Raw genomic sequence first — 17954 nt, 5'->3', positions numbered from 1 at the left:
TGACCTGCCCGGCCCACTCACCGCCTGTTTGTCCGTCTGCCCTGGCCATCATATCCCTTCTTTTCCGGGTAGGCTATACTAGGTTATTAACTTATCCTGGAAATGATAATAGTATGTTAAACAAATCCCAGCACCACACCAAAAGGAGGCAGCAAATCAGAGCTAAACATATCCATCTGCTCATTTCCACATGGTAAGAGAGCAACACAAAACATGTTTATAATATTTGGATGTTTTATTTTCTTTAAATCAAGCAGGTTACATTTCATTCGTTTTTACACAATCTGATATTTGGAGGCATTTGCAAATATGCTCATAAATTACATGATTTGTAATCCCAAAGAATGAGGTGGTTAATGATCAATATTGGGATCAACAGTGATCACCCTACTAATGTAGGCATTAGTATGCAGGAAGAAAAAGAAAAGTTCCCATTAAGGTCTCATGTGAAACACCACAGGTCTGAAATACTCAGGAACACATGAAAATGGCAAAAAAATGAATTTCACTCTCCAACCTTTTGCTAAAGAGACGTTGACGCCCACAGAGAGCCTGGAGCTCACAGGACAACATTCACACATTCTGCTTCATGAAGATGTCAGATTATCGTCAGACCATAGACATTACATGTAAGGACACTGAACATTTGGTCGGATTACACATAGAAATGCAAACCAAAACAATGTGTAAAGATAAAGCATGTTTATTGATGCGGCAAACAAAGGTTCAAATATCCTCCAAAGCACTTCAAGCCCTCAAAGAATGCAACTCAAAACGCAGATGAGGTAAAAGAAGAAACTTCTAAATTAAAGTGGAGCGACCCAGGGACAAGTCTGGTTTGGGTTAAAGATTATGGATGGTTAACTTTGTGTAACGTGTTTGGAAAAGCAAGTTTAGGTTTTAGGCAAGCGACTTCAGGTATTAGGCATGCGACTTCAGGTATTAGGCAAGCGAGTACAGGCAAGAGAGTCAAGCTAAGCGAGTTTAGGTTTTATGCAAGCGAGTACAGGTTTTATGCAAGCGAGTACAGGTATTAGGCAAGCGAGTCTAGGCAAGCGAGTCTAGGCAAGAGAGTCTAGGCAAGCGAGTTTAGGCAAGCGAGTTTAGGCAAGCGAGTTTAGGCAAGCGAGTTTAGGCAAGCGAGTTTAGGCAAGCGAGTTTAGGCAAGCGAGTTTAGGCAAGCGAGTTTAGGTATTAGGCAAGCGAGTTTAGGCAAGCAAGTTCAGGTATTAGGCAAGCGACGCGAGTTTAGCCAAGCAAGTTCAGGTTTTATGCAAACGAGTTTAGGTTTTATGCAGGCGAGTTTAGACAAGCGAGTTTAGGCAAGCAAGTTTAGGTAAGAGAGTCAAGTTACTTTAGGCCTCACTTTATTTGCGGTTAAATTGCGGCATTAGGTTTAGAAAGAAGGTTAAGATCCAGGCTCAGGTTTGCTTCCAGCCTCGTCCCTCTAGTCGCTCCCTATAAAGAGGGTTCCCAGCTACCGTGTTAAAATACAACAGCTGGGATTACAGATATGGAGCACAGAAATAAATGAAAAAGATTGATTCAAACATTCCCCCAAAATGTGGTGAAACATAAAATGGAGAAAATAATTACTTTCTCTCCATTGAAACCCAGTCATAACTTACGATCGCAAGTGGCGGACTTACGAGCTCTATAGAGTGTGCACTGTGTGATGATGTTGGGTGTGGATTAACGTGCTGGTGTAGCCATCCAGGGATCCTCAGGGTTTATGGGAGTAGGACACACTGGTGTAGTTCAGTACTGTGAAGTAAATTGATGCAAAAAGTAGAATCAGTGTCAAGGGCAATCAAATGTCTATAAATGCCGGAACAGCCCCATCTGGGCTCAATCGACATTTGATTTCATAGACTCAAATTAGCGAAAAAACAAGCATTTATTTACCTCAACTGTCCTAGTGCTGGAGAACCAGGTTTAAAAAAAATTCAATACGAGCCTCCAGGTGAATTGGAGTTACTGCATTTAATTAACTTTAATTTAATTAAGAGCACACTAGTCAGTGGAGATGTTCACAGAAAAGACTGGTCTTCAGACCTTTATAAAGATCAGGAGGGATTATATAATTGCCGTTTGACGCGTTAGGTCTGTTCAAGGAGGAAGTAAATATTTACCAGCGTTGGGTCTCTGCACCGTGACAGCCAGCTGCCGCACATCTGGTCTCCCTTTAAGTCGCCTGAAGGAGAGGTAGACTTAATTGAACCTAAGGGGAATGGGTCACAAGAAAAGGTAAGGATAAATCAAAGCTAAACATAGAAAGGATGAAAACAAGCATTGTCCAACATGGGGTTCGGCGATATTTTGATGTAAAAACATTTAGGTGTACGATCCAACCATCAAAAACAGGCTCTTCTTATCATGTTTCCAATGTACCCGAGTTGCTACGCCCTCATCAGCCACCAGGTGGCAGACTTGATTTTGTCAGTAGAAGGAGCAAAATAGCCATCCAGCTTGATTACAGCAATAGTAGAGGAGCGAGTCTAAAGAATGCATTTCAGCACCTTCAGCCATTGGCTCTTGTTCAAGGACATCCCGCTGATTGGCTGAAGTCAGATCTTATTCTCTAGAAAGTTTGTTACAGAAGAAGCCCCTAGTATCAAAGCAACATACCCGACAAACAAAACTAACCTTGTTGAATAAATGAAAATGTCTTCAAGATGGTCAATCCAGTATCTTACCGGTTCCACATGGAGTCTCAAGTCGGCTGCGCTGCGGGCCTTAGGTCCGTCCTCTGCTCCGGGACGAGGTCTTGAGTATAACGAACCAGTCAGTCATCAAGCTGTTTGGTCTCTTCAAAGAGGTGGAGGTTTGACCGCCTGCACCATGAGGACGCTGTGGATACGGTTTGGGACCAATTATCAGCGGATCTGAACTGCAGAACTTTAATCACATCAGCTGTAGATTTATGTACCTTCTCCGGAAAGATGAGTGGTCGTCAGCCCCTGAGCAGTGATCTTCATCCCAAGTGACTCCTTCAATCCTGCTGGAGCAAACACTCAGTTACCATTTGGAGATGACCCAGCTACCCTAGTGTACTCACTACTAAGTGATACAACCCGGTTCAGTGTTTCCCCCAGACAATGTCTGAGTCAAGTTGGTGGGTGGGGGGGGGGGGGGGGGGGGGGGGTCTTCGGTGAGGGTTTCAGTTCGCAATAATGCATACAACCGCCTTTTCAATTGCATTCAAAATGCTTTATGGCACGACTATTGTATACAGTATACAGTATTACAGACAAATTATTTATCTACATTTTTTGTACTTGAGGAAAGTATGTTTTCTTTCCCTACGAGTTTTGCACTTTGTTATTGCATAATTATTTTTTTGTATATAATTTTTCTACATTGGTAGTCATGGCGGGGCCCTACTGTTAAGACGGCCTTAACCACACAGTGCTGGGGGAAACACTGCAGTTACTTGAGTTAAACATTAGAGTTTAGTCCCCAAATGGCGATACCACCAGTTCATGGCTGCGCTCTTTGATCAAATTGATCAGATTGAAGAGCTTACCTTCCATGGATGAGGAGCTGGTTGGTCTAATCACGAGCCACCTCCGGACCTCCACTGCCGGATCCCCCAGCCGTCCTCCAGGACCTCCACCGGGCCGACCGCCTGGGCCACCGCAACGTCGCCTCATTTCTTCTGAAATGAGACACGCGTTCTATTTGCACCCCGGACATTCCTCCCCGTTCATGATGCACTGGAGAAGAGTTTAGCTTAACCGGATGAGGAGCCGCCGCCGCCGCCACCGCCGCCGGGCCCTCGCCCCGCCGGGCACTCCAGGACGCCGCTGCCGCCGCCGCCGGGCCCTCCAGGACGCCGCCGCCAGGTGGACGCCACCGCCGCCGCCGGGCCCTCCAGGACGCCGCCGCCAGGTGGACGCCACCGCCGGGCCCTCCAGGACGCCGCCGCCAGGTGGACGCCACCGCCGCCGCCGCCGGGCCCTCCAGGACGCCGCCGCCGGGTGGACGCCACCGCCGCCGCCGCCGGGCCCTCCAGGACGCCGCCGCCGGGCCCTCCAGGACGCCGCCGCCGGGCCCTCCAGGACGCCGCCGCCGGGCCCTCCAGGACGTCGCCGCCGCCGCCGCCGCCGCCGCCGCCGCCGCCGCCGCCGCCGCCGGGCCCTCCAGGACGTCGCCGCCGCCGCCGGGCCCTCCAGGCTGACCGCCGCCAGGTGGACGCCACCGCCAGGACCTCCAGGTTGGTCCCAACCACCGCCTCCAGGCCCTCCAGGTTGGTCCCAACCACCGCCTCCAGGCCCACCGACTCCAGGACCTCCAAGTTGGCGTCCACCTCCAGGCCCGCCGCCGTCTCCAGGCCTTCCAGGTTGGCCGCCTCCAGGACCTTCTGAAATGTGAGACACAAGTTCCAGTTGCACACTGGAACATTTCTCCTCTTTCATCATGGATGCACTGAAGACGAGTTTAACTTTACTGGATGAGGAGCCGCCACCTGGCCCACCATGCCGCCCCTTCCAGGTTGGACGCTTCCAGGACCTCCAGGCCACCGCCGCCTCCAGGACCTCCGCCTCCAGGACCTCCGCCTCCAGGACCTCCGCCTCCAGGACCTCCGCCTCAGTCCTTCTGAAAGGCGAATGACACGTTCCATTTGCACACTGCACATTTCTCCCCGTACATGATGCAGATAATCAACTCCTCCTCTGCTTTAGCTCCCACAGATCTCACTGATGCCCTACTGTGCAGTCTTGAGTGAGGTATTATTTAACCCAACAGCCAGCCACACACACCTAGCCTACATCCTGGAGCTGGTCCTAGTGGCTGAGAATGCATCTGGCATTTTTCAGAACACCTCAGAGTTGCTGTGGCGCCATGTCAAAGTTTTAATTCTAAACAATTCACCAAGCCTAGAAGAAATGTGCCGCTTTGAAGTTCCATGTCTCACCGTTCTGCATCCGTTGGGCTGCACGGCTCCGGCCTTCCCTCCACCTGCAGCAGGCGCCTCCAGACGACCGCCACGGACCTCCAGACGACCGCCACGGACCTCCAGACGACCGCCACGGACCTCCAGACGACCGCCACGGACCTCCAGACGACCGCCACGGACCTCCAGACGACCTCCAGACGACCTCCAGACGACCGCCACGGACCTCCAGACGACCGCCACGGACCTCCAGACGACCGCCACGGACCTCCAGACGACCGCCACGGACCTCCAGACGACCGCCACGGACCTCCAGACGACCGCCACGGACCTCCAGACGACCGCCACGGACCTCCAGATGACCGCCAGACGACCGCCACGGACCTCCAGACGACCGCCACGGACCTCATGGCGAGCACCTCCAGACGACCGCCTCCATCACCTCTACTGAAACAAGACACAATCTATTCAAACACTGGAGATTTTTTTCTCCTCGCTCACTCAGATGTCAGTAGCTTATCTTCTCCGCTACTGTGCGTTCTTGAGAAGTATCATTTCCTATAAACTCCCAAACCCAGCCACACATCTAATCTTCATAAGGACACTAGTCCTAGTGGCTGAGAACGCTTGGCTAACAAGCCAATCACAACCAATGACTGAATTCCAGTTTTATTCTGAACCGTTTGACCACGCCAAGGAGGAGTTTATAGGATGTGCAGTTCCACGGCTCACCCGTCTGTTCCTGTAGGACTGAAAGGCTCCTGGCCACCATCCACCTGCAGCTCCCAGCTCAAGACCCGCTCTGTTGAAGCCTCTGGGAGTACAATCCGCTCCTGAACAAAGACAACTGTTCATAAATCATTTGGTACTCTGCAATCCTTGGAAATATTATGAAGCATGAGCTCGAATAGAAAATGTTCAAATCCTCTATAATGATTAATTGTTGTACAAATGTGTATAGTTCTATTGATTACTTTTTTACTTCTATAAAACATTTAATGAATAGTGGGAAACTACACAAGAAAAGTAAATGAATGCGGTTTTAAAGCGGTTATATTAGTAAAGCAAGTCTTACCCAAAAAGTCAATAAATGGTGACCACATTTTATCATTATTATTATTAACTATTTAGTGCTTCACTAAATTCCTATAGCAAGTGGAAACGTTACTCTCCTTCATTGGTGATGATGTTCATGTTCCTCGATATCTTCCAATGGACTCGTTGTGAAATCCTTCTGGATCCTCTGCGTTGAAGTGCGGTTCAATTTCCAAGGGGCGTGTCTAAAGGGCGCGATCTAAAATGGGTCGATGCTAAGCTATTGGATAGGCCTCGACTAATCATAGCATTGGAACGGGTGATGCAGAAATGCATATTCCTCAAAATCTTTTAGTAGACGTTCTTTTAGTGAGCATATACAGTCTTTAGTTCCCCAACTTCCATCTTTGTTGTTGAAACACCTCTACATGTTGCATATATCCAACATCACATTAGATAGCCTAAAGGGTTGCTATTGGTTGGTCTATTTCGTACCGGGCAGAAAACGTTATATAACGGAGGGGCGCCTGACCGCATCTTTGAAGAGCAAATTATATACGAGGTCCGTCTAGTTCCGAAGCCATTGGTGAAATACGCAAAACGAATATTGAAATTTTAATTTCGGCATTTAATTTGCATCTACATTTTGCCAGTGAAGGAGTTTAGGTTTGCCAATCCGAGGTCTAACAGGCAGTAAACATGTTCATTAAAATACAAATGCAAAGTCCACAGAACATACGCGAATAAAAACCACATTGCACCACCAGCGGTCAACAGCAGCAGCAAGTATTGAAAGTAGAAAAGTAGTAAAGAGAAGAATAGAATTGGGAGAGTGGTGTGCAAGTCAGACACCGCATCTAACCCAGGACCACCTTGCAGATCACAAGCAGCAAACCTTCTACCAGACCAACCAAATACACAACAGGCCCCCAGTCAGTAGGGTCAGTCAGACAGGTTTCCACAGAAGGGCTCAGTGGGGTTATGGGTTGAGCAAAAACAGAACCCTTCCTTCCACAAGTTTCCATCCTGGATTTTTTTCGGACATGTGGAGTCGGACATGTTTCAAGTTATCCGTGGATTCTTGAGGGCAGTGAAGTATCTGCAGAAGGTGACGTCCAGGTCCAGCGGTGTGCCGCATTGACCACGAGATCTTTAACCGAGTGGGACCGCCTCGGTTTGTAGTAGGCCTAGAACAGTTTGTGTTCAACAGCGTGGAGGTCCTCGTTTCCATCAGAGTTGCTGCAGTTCTTCCATGCTGCTTCCACAGTGAGCAGAGGACACTTCCCAGTGTGGTGGTCGGTGCTGTAGCGGTCCGCAGCGTTAGTTAGTCAGTCGATCCCATAGATAAACCACTCAACACAAACTACCACTTCCATCAGCAAATCCACATTAACCTCCAGCGGTAAAACATGTACAATAGAAGAGCGAGAACAGACGACAGGAGGAGATGGGAAGAGTGTAACATGTGCAGTGCTCATGAAGGAAGTAGGCTACCCCGCGTTACTCACTGCGTGGGTCCCGGTGGCGGGGGGTCAACGTCGGTGGCCACGATGTCCGGATTGTTCAGCCCACGCAATCCAACGCAAAATAAACGATTAAAATCCGTCACGGTGGGGGCGCTTTATGAGGAGAGGCGGGGGAGACGCAGCTGAAATCAATTAAGAACTAGTGACCTCCAGAAGAACGTGATTGGTTGTGAGCGAGAAGCTCGAGACGAGAGACGGCAAAGGCCTGCGTATTGGTTAGAGCATAAGTTCAGGCACTGACTGATATGACCATATCAACCGGTGTGCTGACTACTTGTACACAAGGAACCATTAGATTTTATTGCATAGATTTAGAGAAAATGTCATTTGAAAAACGTACACATGCATATTCTCGCCTTTGCAAAATTGTATTATGTCAGCACTTTGAAGTGGGCTATAGACCGAATTTCACATAAATTCAGGCACTGACTGATATGACCATACTAACTGGTGTACTGACTATACATGATACTGATGAATAATTATGTTAGATTCTAAAAAAATTGAAATGTTCTAAAATAGGTACAATATTATAACCACGTTAATAAGGTTTGTAAGAAACCAAACCGTTGGGAAAACGGTTGAAAATGTAGCAAGTTATGGTTATTTATAATGTACATACAGTAGGCCTACCACTACCCGGGGGGGGGGGGGGGGGGGGGGGGGTAGGGAGCAATTGTTTATTTTTTTTTATTTTTTATTGCCATGGGCCCCCCCTCTGCCTTGGGCCCCCCCACAACTGCCTCACTTTCCCCCGCAGTCCGTCGGCCCTGCCACTACCAACACAATGTTATGGGTGAGCAGCTGACTGGCAAGATGTCCGCAAGTGCGGACATTCTAGACGCCGCCGTAAGACAGCTAGTGTTCTATATATCTACACACGTAGGTGAAGGGTTTTATTTTGAAAACGTTGCGAGATACCACCCAAAGGCTGTTTAGAGTAAAGGCGCACGAAGATTTTGTGTGACGGCTGGCTTAACCGCGGATGAACGAATGGCGGCTCACTTGACCGCAGTCATAATACGGGGGGCTCTTAGCTCCACGACCCGGCCACCATGGGGCCCACATTGACCTGCCCATTAAAACCAAACACACACACACACACACACACACACACACACACACACACACACACACACACACACACACACACACACACACACACACACACACACACACACACACACACACACACATTTTATGGCTGTATGTATGTATGTATTAATGCAGTATGACTGTACACCAATATGAAGTATATTAAATTCAGACATTATTTTTTTGCAGAAACCTTTTCATAAATAGTTTAATCGAACACTACCACCCAAAAACTTTCTGCAAACTCCAAACACGTTTTTATGGCACTATTTTGACACCATTGACATATATATTCTTTGTAAATAGGTGTATACCTAACCTTACATACACAACCACACACAAGTCCAGAATGGGAAGGCTGTTCCCCTTCAGTTCCTCTTATTTGCATGTCTGCCGTCTTATGGGCTGTACGTTTGCATGGAGGGATATGACTGCCTGCCTACAATGGACCTATGGCTGCCTACTTGGCTGCTGGGATATACACGTACAAACAAGTGTGTAGGCCTATACACACGCATTCACAAATGCGCATAAACTACCTTGACGTGGAGGGATGGGATAAATTCGACCACAGGTTTTGTTGTTACTTATTCACAGAAGTGATAATAAAGCCCCCCTGTGGGGGAACAACACACCGTTTGTCCGAACAAGTGGAGGCTGGTGACCTTAGCGATTACGGTGGACAGGATGCATCATTTTTCTTTCAAGTATTCACAGTATTTGTCCATCCTAATAACATGAACAAATTTGAAAGTGTTCATGATCCCATTTTGTACCCAGGTCGGAATCGATTCGCAATGTTGTTATCAATAAAAAAACATTTGCACAAGGCAAGCCGATGCACTTCTCCATGTTGATAAGAGCATTAAAATTAGAAAAATTTATGCGACAAAGAAATCAAGGGATATTTAGCATATAAAAAACAATACATACAAGAAGAAACAAGAAGACGAAATACACGAAAGAATTCGAAGGACTTATTTCGTGCATTGTAATGATATTACCATCTTAATACGGCTTGCATCAAGGACATGGTGAGAATAAAGCTATGTTTGTCTCTTCTGACGTTGTTGCGCACGAATCGCTAGCGTCGTGAGACCATGATCTCGCGAGATCACAATCGGCCGATCATTGCGAAATGCAAACTTCAATATCTGGATGGCGGTCTCACGCACTTCCACTTTTTTAGACAAGGCTGCTGTGAATATACTTGTTAAGTCAACAAAAACTGTATCCTAAATAATAAACCAATTAACTATATAACGATTAATACTTCGAAGAGTAGGCTACACGGGAACAGTGGAAAGCCAGGGCCGGTTTTATAGGCAGAGGCCATATAGGCGCGTGACCTTGTGGTGGGTACTGGTTGTCCTCAAAACATTTTTTTCATTAAATTAAAATTTAAAACGCCCTCCCTCATTTCCTGCATTGATGTAAAAAAATAAGAAAGAAAGAAAGAAAGAAAGAAAGAAAGAAATACACTTCACACCCCTGTTCTTAAAATTCTGCATCTGGCCAGGTGCACAGGTGAAGGAACAACAAGCACAACATGCACTTCTCTGCAGCCTGCACCCGGTCAAAGGGAACATACCCTGAGCCTCGAGGCAGCACCATGGAGGGCAGCACCCATATAGGTCCTTCTGACCGGCCAGCCCTGTCTGTGTGTTCAGAATACAACCTTGTGCAAATTGTGAACAGGCAGGACGGATGTTTGATAGTGGTTTACCTCACGTTTTTTTTTATTTTGATTTCATTCATTCATTAATGAGTGTTTTATGTTCAGCTTTGCTAAGTATCCTAGTAAATAAAAATATGTCTCAATATTGTATTTATTTTTCCGTTGTACAATTTCTTTTATTTGATAATCATAATAATATAGAGGAAATGGGAGAAAAGGCAAACACATCGAAATACAGGTGAGAAATATACATTTATTTAAATAAATCATCAATAGCATATATACACTGAGTTCGTATGTATTTTGGTAAACAATTTTAGAAAATATAATTTATCCTGCATAGTTAAGCGTACCAAATAGTTCACGTTCTAGAATCATTCTAGAAGTTTATACATGGTATTCATTTAGTTCATATTTATTTCATACATTCATAAATACATAAAAAAAACCTACAGCCGTAGCAAAGGAACAGTGCAGATTGAGGTTTCTAGAACGAGAAGGCCTGAAAGGTGTGTGTATCTTAGTGTTGTCCAACCATCGTCAACCAAAATGTAGGGGGATATAGGGGATATAGTGTCCGAGGATCAGCCAATCAGAACCTCCTGCTGTCCGGTCAGATGCCTGAGCCAATCGACAGCCTGTGGGAACCTCCAGGACAACGTTAAAACCCTATTACAGGGAAGAGTTCGCCGCCCAAAAGTAACCAATAGGATTTCGGGAATTACTTTCCTGAACCATGAGATATAGACCTTAGATTCCCACAACAGGAGTTCCAAGATGGCTTCAAGCCCTCATCCCCCCCCCCCCCCCCCCTTTAAACCATGAATGCATCCATCCATCCATGCATCCACACACTCTTTCATTCTCTCCTTCCACTGTGTCACTGTGTCCTCAACCATCTAATTTTTCTTTAGCTTCTTCGAATTTGACTCTCCCCACTCTCTCCCTCCATCCCTCACATTGGGGACTATGTCCCCCACCTACACGTCAGATACACAACACTGTAAAGACATTGAATGTAAAAATGTAATTTAAAAGGAATTGCATCTCGTCTTCTGAACATCACATTTTACAAACTGACATTGGTGTGACTGCCACATTAGGTGACCCTTATATGCTGTTCCAGACATCAGACCCTCCTAACGTGATTTCTTTCAAGATTAGGAAATTGTATAAAATCACAAATATTATATTTTTCTTCATTTTACGGTCATTGACATGAAAAAACATCTGTCAAAATAATGTGTGTTGAGGAGAGACTAGGACGGTAATTCCGTGCAAAATTGTGCAAAGCAGTTCCGATCGTTTTTTCTCGGCGTGCAGTAAGGATAAGGGTTGGGGCGATAACATTTCAGCGCAGGTAAAGGCTCCGCTTTTTCAATTGATAAATACAGAACCCTGGCTGAATAGTATAGACAACCAAATAAGGGGTTCTGTTTCCATCTCTTCCCATCTCTCACACCCTCAGAGTTGACCTTCTTGTTTTTTCTACCATTTGAGTTCCCTTGACGGTCATTTTATTCAAAACCTTTCCCCATCGCCCACCATCTTTTCTCCACATTATTCTGCATACAAACACAATCATGCACCCTAGAAAACTAGAATGTGTATCTGAGCAAGCCATGTTCCCGCCTTTACTTGAAACAGTAGCCTCTTTATGTGTACCTTTGTGTAAAGCAAGAAGACTTGGTGTTATTATGTTATGAGGTGGTTTACCAAAGGAGATTGATATTCATGGGCCAATGAGACATAAGGGTATGTTTGATTATGGCCATGGCAGCCGCCGGGAGATGGGGGGTCTCTAGTGGGGCAGGGGGGATGATAATAAGAGGGAAAAGTCCCACTTTTGGCGGCAGCCGGCTTTGGTTGCTTGTAGCTAAGAAAGGATAAGAAAGAGGGGATCCTCCTTCTCACTGTGGAACCTAGACCTGCGTACACAAATACAGGTGAAGGGCAAGAGCCGGTGTCACCCGGTCCGCTCCCGAGTCCGGAGCGCCGGTCAGGGGTTAGGGCTGGCGGCATCCGGAACTCATCCGGACCTAACCCGGTCCGGATGAGTTCCGGAGCGGGATTCCGTGGCTGTCGCTCTAAAATCTCTCCTTGGGGATGACCGTGTTGAAGGGGTGGTCCCAGAAGGTGGTTGAAATTCCGAAACCTGCCAGAGTTTTTGGAAAAAAGAGAGGAAGAGGAAGGTCACACAGACAGACAGAGAGACGGACAGATAGACGTGCACAATCCTCAACCAGCACGAGTGGATCATTCAACATCCGAACAGCCTGTTTTCTACTTTGTGACGCTAGCGGTGGGAATTGCTCGTCTTTGTTTTTTGTTCCAGGGTTCATTCTGTCATTCATTCCATGGCCGCAGCCTGAATGGCCTTTAACGAGCAACTTCCTCAACAGTGGGAAAATACGCTTTATTAATTATTTCAGGCGTAGGGAATATATTATTATTTATATATATATATTAGTGCTGTCAAGCGATTAAAATATTTAATCGCGATTAATCTCATTAATGCCATATTTAACTCCCGATTAATCGCGAGCAATCGCGACTGATCGCAAATGTTTTTTCTATGTTAAATATCCCTTGTTTTCTTTGTCGCATTAATTTTTCTCATTTTAATGCTCTTATCAACATGGAGAAGTTCATCGGCTTGCCTTGTGCAAATGTTTTTTTATTGATAACAACATTGGCATATACTGATCAAAACAGGACGATACAAAAAAAAGCCTACAGTGGAATTAAACGATGAACATACAAACATACTGCCTTGAACATAGCAGTCAGGCTACTGCTTCTTTGTTTTGAGCCAAATATTTTTTCTTATTTATTTTTTAATTAACACCGTTAAAATTGGTTTGCGTTAACGCCGTTAATAACGCGTTTACCTGACAGCACTAATATATATATATATATATATATATATATATATATATACATAATATTTGTATACTGTGTGTGGTTTCCCCACCTGCTCTCTGGTGCTCAAAGTGGTGCTTGACGTGCCAGGCCTTCATGTTGTACAGGTACGAGCCCCTTTTGGGCGAGCCGTAGTGCAGGTAGTAGTGGATCATGTCGTACACCACGTAGCCGCAGAGGGCCCCCACGAACACGCAGTCCCCCAGCACGCCAGGAATCACGCGGAGCAGGGCCATGTACAGACCCCCCGTTATCACGGCGGCCAGGGCGGGGGGGAAGACCAGCCTGGAGCCGTCGTACGGCGACTGGTGGAGGGGAAGGAAAACAGCGTTACGCACACCAGCCAAAGGAAAGAATACAATGTGTGCACATGCGTGTGTGTGTGTGTGTGTGTGTGTGTGTGTGTGTGTGTGTGTGTGTGTGTGTGTGTGTGTGTGTTAACGCGTGCCTACCTGTGTGTGTGTGCGTGTGCGTGTGCGTGTGTGTGTATGTTTGTGTGTTTGTGTGTGTGTGTGTTTACGCGTGCCTACCTGTGTGTGTGTGTGTGTGTGTGTGTGTGTGTGTGTTTGTTTGTGTGTGTGTGTTTACGCGTGCCTACCTGTGTGTGTGTGTGTGTGTGTGCGTGCGTGTGTGCGTGCGTGCGTGCGTGCGTGCGTGCGTGCGTGCGTGCGTGTGCCAGTGTGTACCTTGTGGTGCTGTCCGTGCAGCAGGAAGTGGATGGTGATGAGGTAGTAGTTGTGACCTGGCGGCGTCATGTGGAAGATGAAGCGGTGGATGCTGTACTCCAGGAAGGACCAGAGGAACCAGCCCAGGGCGAACAGCAGGGGGAACATGTACTTGTGGACGGGGATCGAGAAATCTGGAAGGATGTGACCGTGACACAGACATAACATACATTCAGAACGAGAAGAAAGGGAAGCGCATGTATGGTGGAGGTGTGGTGGAAGTGCAGGTGAGATCAGGGCGTCGGCCACCTCGTCACCATAGTGACCAGGTGTATAGAGTATCCGTGGGATTTGGCCGCATATTGTGCATGTGTGTTCCGTGCATGTTTGTAGTCCCACTTCAGCAGGGGTCTTTAACGTTTTCAAGGCCAAGGACCCCCAAACTGATATATTGTATAAAATTGTGTTTTATATTAAACTGCTCCTATAGTGCCATGTATAAATGTACCTTGTTATTTTGCATTCAATACTAAGATATTCAAATAATACACAGGTTCATATTCTTTCTTTTTTTTTTCTAAACATGTGCAAGGTACAGTGAGTAGGGTGGCCATGCCACTGCCATTCATAAACATAAGATAACATAATAAACTGATACCTGCCAAGATCACCAATGTCTGTTTTATCATGCATAAAAGCTATTCAAATTTTATTTATTTTTTTTTACCAAATGTGGAAACGAAAATTAGTGATGTTTGTTCGTGTCTTTCTTACCACTCCACAAGTAGTCCAGTAACTTATCAACCCCAGCGTGTCCGGTTGCTAAGCGACGTCAACGTCTTTGGCGGACTATTTCTCTGATGATCGCTTATTTGCCCGATAATGACTGGCGTTCTGTACATTATCCCTTACATAACAGCACTGTCTCTCTCCCAACAGTCTTGGCTGCGTACTCTCATCCAAGTACGTATTGTTCGCGGCGGAGGAGGGGGTAGATATAAAGACCGAACGAGAAACTGACGTCGCTGTGCTGTCCTTCTTCTCAATTGAAGGAGCAGGCAGAGAAAAGCTCTCTCCTGCTAGGCTTTCATTACAATCAAATGCCTAAAAATGTCCCAGCCAGTCCAGAGGTGACGGGTGGGCGCGAGATAGGGCTGAACGATTAATCGAATTCAAATCGAAATCACGATGTAATAGAACACGGTATGCAAATCGCAAAGGCTGTGAAAAAATAAAGTGATTTTTTTACCGTTACTGACTGCAAATCAGTACGATTCATTTATTTTTATTTTACAATTCAATAGTTAAATAAAGAAGTTTATAATATAAATTAATTTCAAAACATCGGCCTGGCCTAAAGGAAAGAGCAGTTTCATGTTGACTGCTTCCAATGTTGTGATGTTCATCATACTAAAGAATGATTTATTTATTTTTTAGTGAATAGTACACAACTTAAGGAACTTAATAAATTATAAAAATCGTGCATTAAATCGCAATCGAAATATTGGTAAAAATAATCGCAATTCGATTATTTCCCCAAATCGTTCAGACCTATAGCGCAAGAGACATACGAACGTAAGCTTACCACTTTTGTAAATGCCATATATATAGTAGCCTATGATAGGAATAGATCTATTCTGATTAGAAATCGGATCAAAAACGTCCATGTAAACGCAGCTAGTGTGTTGGATTCATGTTAATTAAAGGCATTTCAATTTGTGGAAAAAATGCGGGGGGAATATAAAAAGATTGTCTAATCAACCAAAACTTTCGCGACCCCCCTGCAGTACCTCTGCGGACCCCCTAGGGGTCGCAGACCCCCTGTTGAAGACCTCTGCTCTACAGTACATGTGAGACGTGGGCGTTTATGCAGGCATAGTAAGATATTCTCTCTTATGTGCTCAATGATAGGTGATCTTGCTGGTGCTCATTTATTCTTCACATTCCTTGACTAATGCGTTACCTGGGGTGAGGGACACCTGGGGGCTGTCCTGGGCCAGCGTGACGAAGCAGTGCCAGCTGAAATAAAATATAATGGGAAGCCAGAACACTGGGACCCAGTACCTACAAAGAGAGAGAGAGAGAGAGAGAGAGAGAGAGAGAGAGAGAGAGAGAGAGAGAGAGAGAGAGAGAGAGAGAGAGAGAGAGAGAGAGAGAGAGAGAGAGAGAGAGGAGACAGCGAGAGAGAGAGAGAGAGAGAGAGAGAGAGAGAGAGAGAGAGAGAGAGAGAGGAGGAGACAGCGAGAGAGAGAGAGAGAAGACAGCGAGAGAGAGAGAGGAGACAGCGAGAGAGAGGAGACAGCGAGAGAGAGAGAGAGAGAGAGAGAGAGAGAGAGAGAGAGAGAGAGAGAGAGAGAGAGAGTGTCACACATCGCCTGTTGGTCTATTTACATACATAAATATATCAGTTGCATTTGATACATTGGCCATGGTATCAAGTTAGTATTTAACTAAAGTAGGGTCAAAAGGGTTTTAGGTTAAAGAGGAAAATGATAAGACATGATGTTAAATTAACGTTAACATGGCCTAAACTGTATTCCGTAAAAGAGTTAGATAGTCATCAGTCTACTGTCGCTTATAACATAATTAATATATAAATTAAGTATTCTTTACCGTAACCTTAAACTATTATGCTTTTTATTTTTTATTTTTAAAGGGATTCCTGGGATAGCAAGTCACTTTTTCCTCTAGCAGCTCAAACTGCGGCTGAGCTGAACCGTGGCGTGGTATCAGACAGTATCAGACAGGGGGTTTCAACTATACTGTTTTTTATTTAAAAAGATTCTGACTGAACAACCATTCTCGGACTGTTCCGGTTTGAGGTGTATTCACTCGTGGGTATCTGTGGAGGGGAGAGACACCAGACAGCATGGAGAGAGACACCAGGAGAGAGACAGTGGACAGCAGACAACATGGAGAGAGATACGAAGAGAGAGACAACAGACAACATGGAGAGAGACACCAGGAGAGAGACACCAGACAGCATGGAGAGAGACACCAAGAGAGAGACAGCAGACAACATGGAGAGAGACACCAGGAGAGAGACAGCAGACAACATGGAGAGAGACACCAAGAGAGAGACAACAGACAACATGGAGAGAGACACCAGGAGAAAGACACCAGACAGCATGGAGAGAGACACCAAGAGAGAGACAGCAGACAACATGGAGAGAGACACCAGGTAAGAGAGACAGCAGACAACATGAAGAGAGACACCAGGAGAGAGACAACAGACAACATGGAGAGAGGCCCCAGGAGAGAGAGACAGCAGACCCACCAGGAGGTCTTGGTGTTGGCCTCTAAGAAGGCGTTCCCGAACAGCCTGATGGGCCGGTCGACCGGCTGGTGGACCCAGGCATCGTAACGCTCCCCAAGGTGGCCCACCTGCCAGGCCAGAGGCTGGGCCCAGTCCACCAGGTCCTGATGCACAGCAGAACGTTCAGTTAAGTATTGCCTGAATTCGACATGCAAAGTGACAGTGGCCACCAGCAGATGGCGCAAGAGCACAACAATAACACAAACAGAACGTCATTGTAGTAATAGTGTGTTCCTGAATCCTCGAACGCGGCATTTCTCGGAGGCACGCCCCCTTTTTGTCTTCATCTCTCGGAATTCTGAGAGTAGACCGAGAGCAGTGATGACGCAAAAAAAAAAAAATGGCTGCCCGGGAAGACATTTATTTTCTTTGTATTTTTACCACGTTGGTCATGATGGAATGCTCTTACACACTTTATTAGATTGCTACTTTATTCCGGTCACCAATTTATGCATTGCACGGTCTTGCTGTGCGTGCAATACAATGTAAAGCTGTGTTGTTTGTTTTCGGGCTGGTTTGCTAAAGAGGCTAATGTAGCTAACAATAAACAACGGCTAGCTAATGTCATGACACAATCACAAAGACGAACAGGAACGCTATAAATGCTCCGAGACCGGAAATGACGTCGAAAGTGCAACTCGGAAGGCTGGCGTCCGAGGATTCAGGAACAACACCATAAACTACCTGTAGGATTAGAGGGCAGAGGGGTACTGCGTCCCGCGAGTTGTGGTTTAACATGTAGATGAGATACAAAACGAGAGAAGCTCACAGTTCAAATGTATAAGAAAAACCTGAAAGTCGTTTTGCACCATGTTTGTCT

At 46.0% G+C, this 17954-nt stretch overlaps 1 protein-coding gene and 1 long non-coding RNA gene across 3 annotated transcripts in view; both read right to left on the bottom strand.

The window, feature by feature from the left end:
- Positions 1-220: 220 nt before the first annotated feature.
- Positions 221-3854, bottom strand: LOC115551381 (uncharacterized). Of its 2 annotated transcripts, XR_003978025.1 has the most exons (6): positions 3527-3854; positions 2930-2998; positions 2697-2850; positions 2520-2581; positions 2133-2221; positions 221-1764 (listed from the first exon to the last, which is right to left on the bottom strand). It is a non-coding gene; the product is annotated as an uncharacterized LOC115551381 (long non-coding RNA). The 2 variants fall into 2 exon arrangements; XR_003978026.1 differs by lacking the exon at positions 2520-2581 and having other exon boundaries at positions 3527-3851.
- A 6610-nt stretch (positions 3855-10464) lies between these two features.
- fa2h (fatty acid 2-hydroxylase) overlaps positions 10465-17954 on the bottom strand; it is a 24267-nt gene continuing 16777 nt past the window's right edge. Inside the window, exons 3-7 of the mRNA XM_030367065.1 lie at positions 17096-17238; positions 15782-15882; positions 13840-14012; positions 13206-13458; positions 10465-12386 (exon numbers count right to left, since the gene is read on the bottom strand). Of these exons, the coding sequence (XP_030222925.1) occupies positions 12319-12386; positions 13206-13458; positions 13840-14012; positions 15782-15882; positions 17096-17238 (738 nt within the window). The 3' untranslated portion in view covers positions 10465-12318. The remainder of the gene's footprint in view (positions 12387-13205; positions 13459-13839; positions 14013-15781; positions 15883-17095; positions 17239-17954) is intronic.

The sequence above is a fragment of the Gadus morhua genome, chromosome 9, assembly GCF_902167405.1.
Source record: "Gadus morhua chromosome 9, gadMor3.0, whole genome shotgun sequence".
NCBI classification, from domain to species: Eukaryota; Metazoa; Chordata; class Actinopteri; order Gadiformes; family Gadidae; genus Gadus; species Gadus morhua.
The sequence above is the reverse complement of the archived record's forward strand: the minus strand, read 5'-3'. Positions and strand labels throughout refer to the sequence as shown.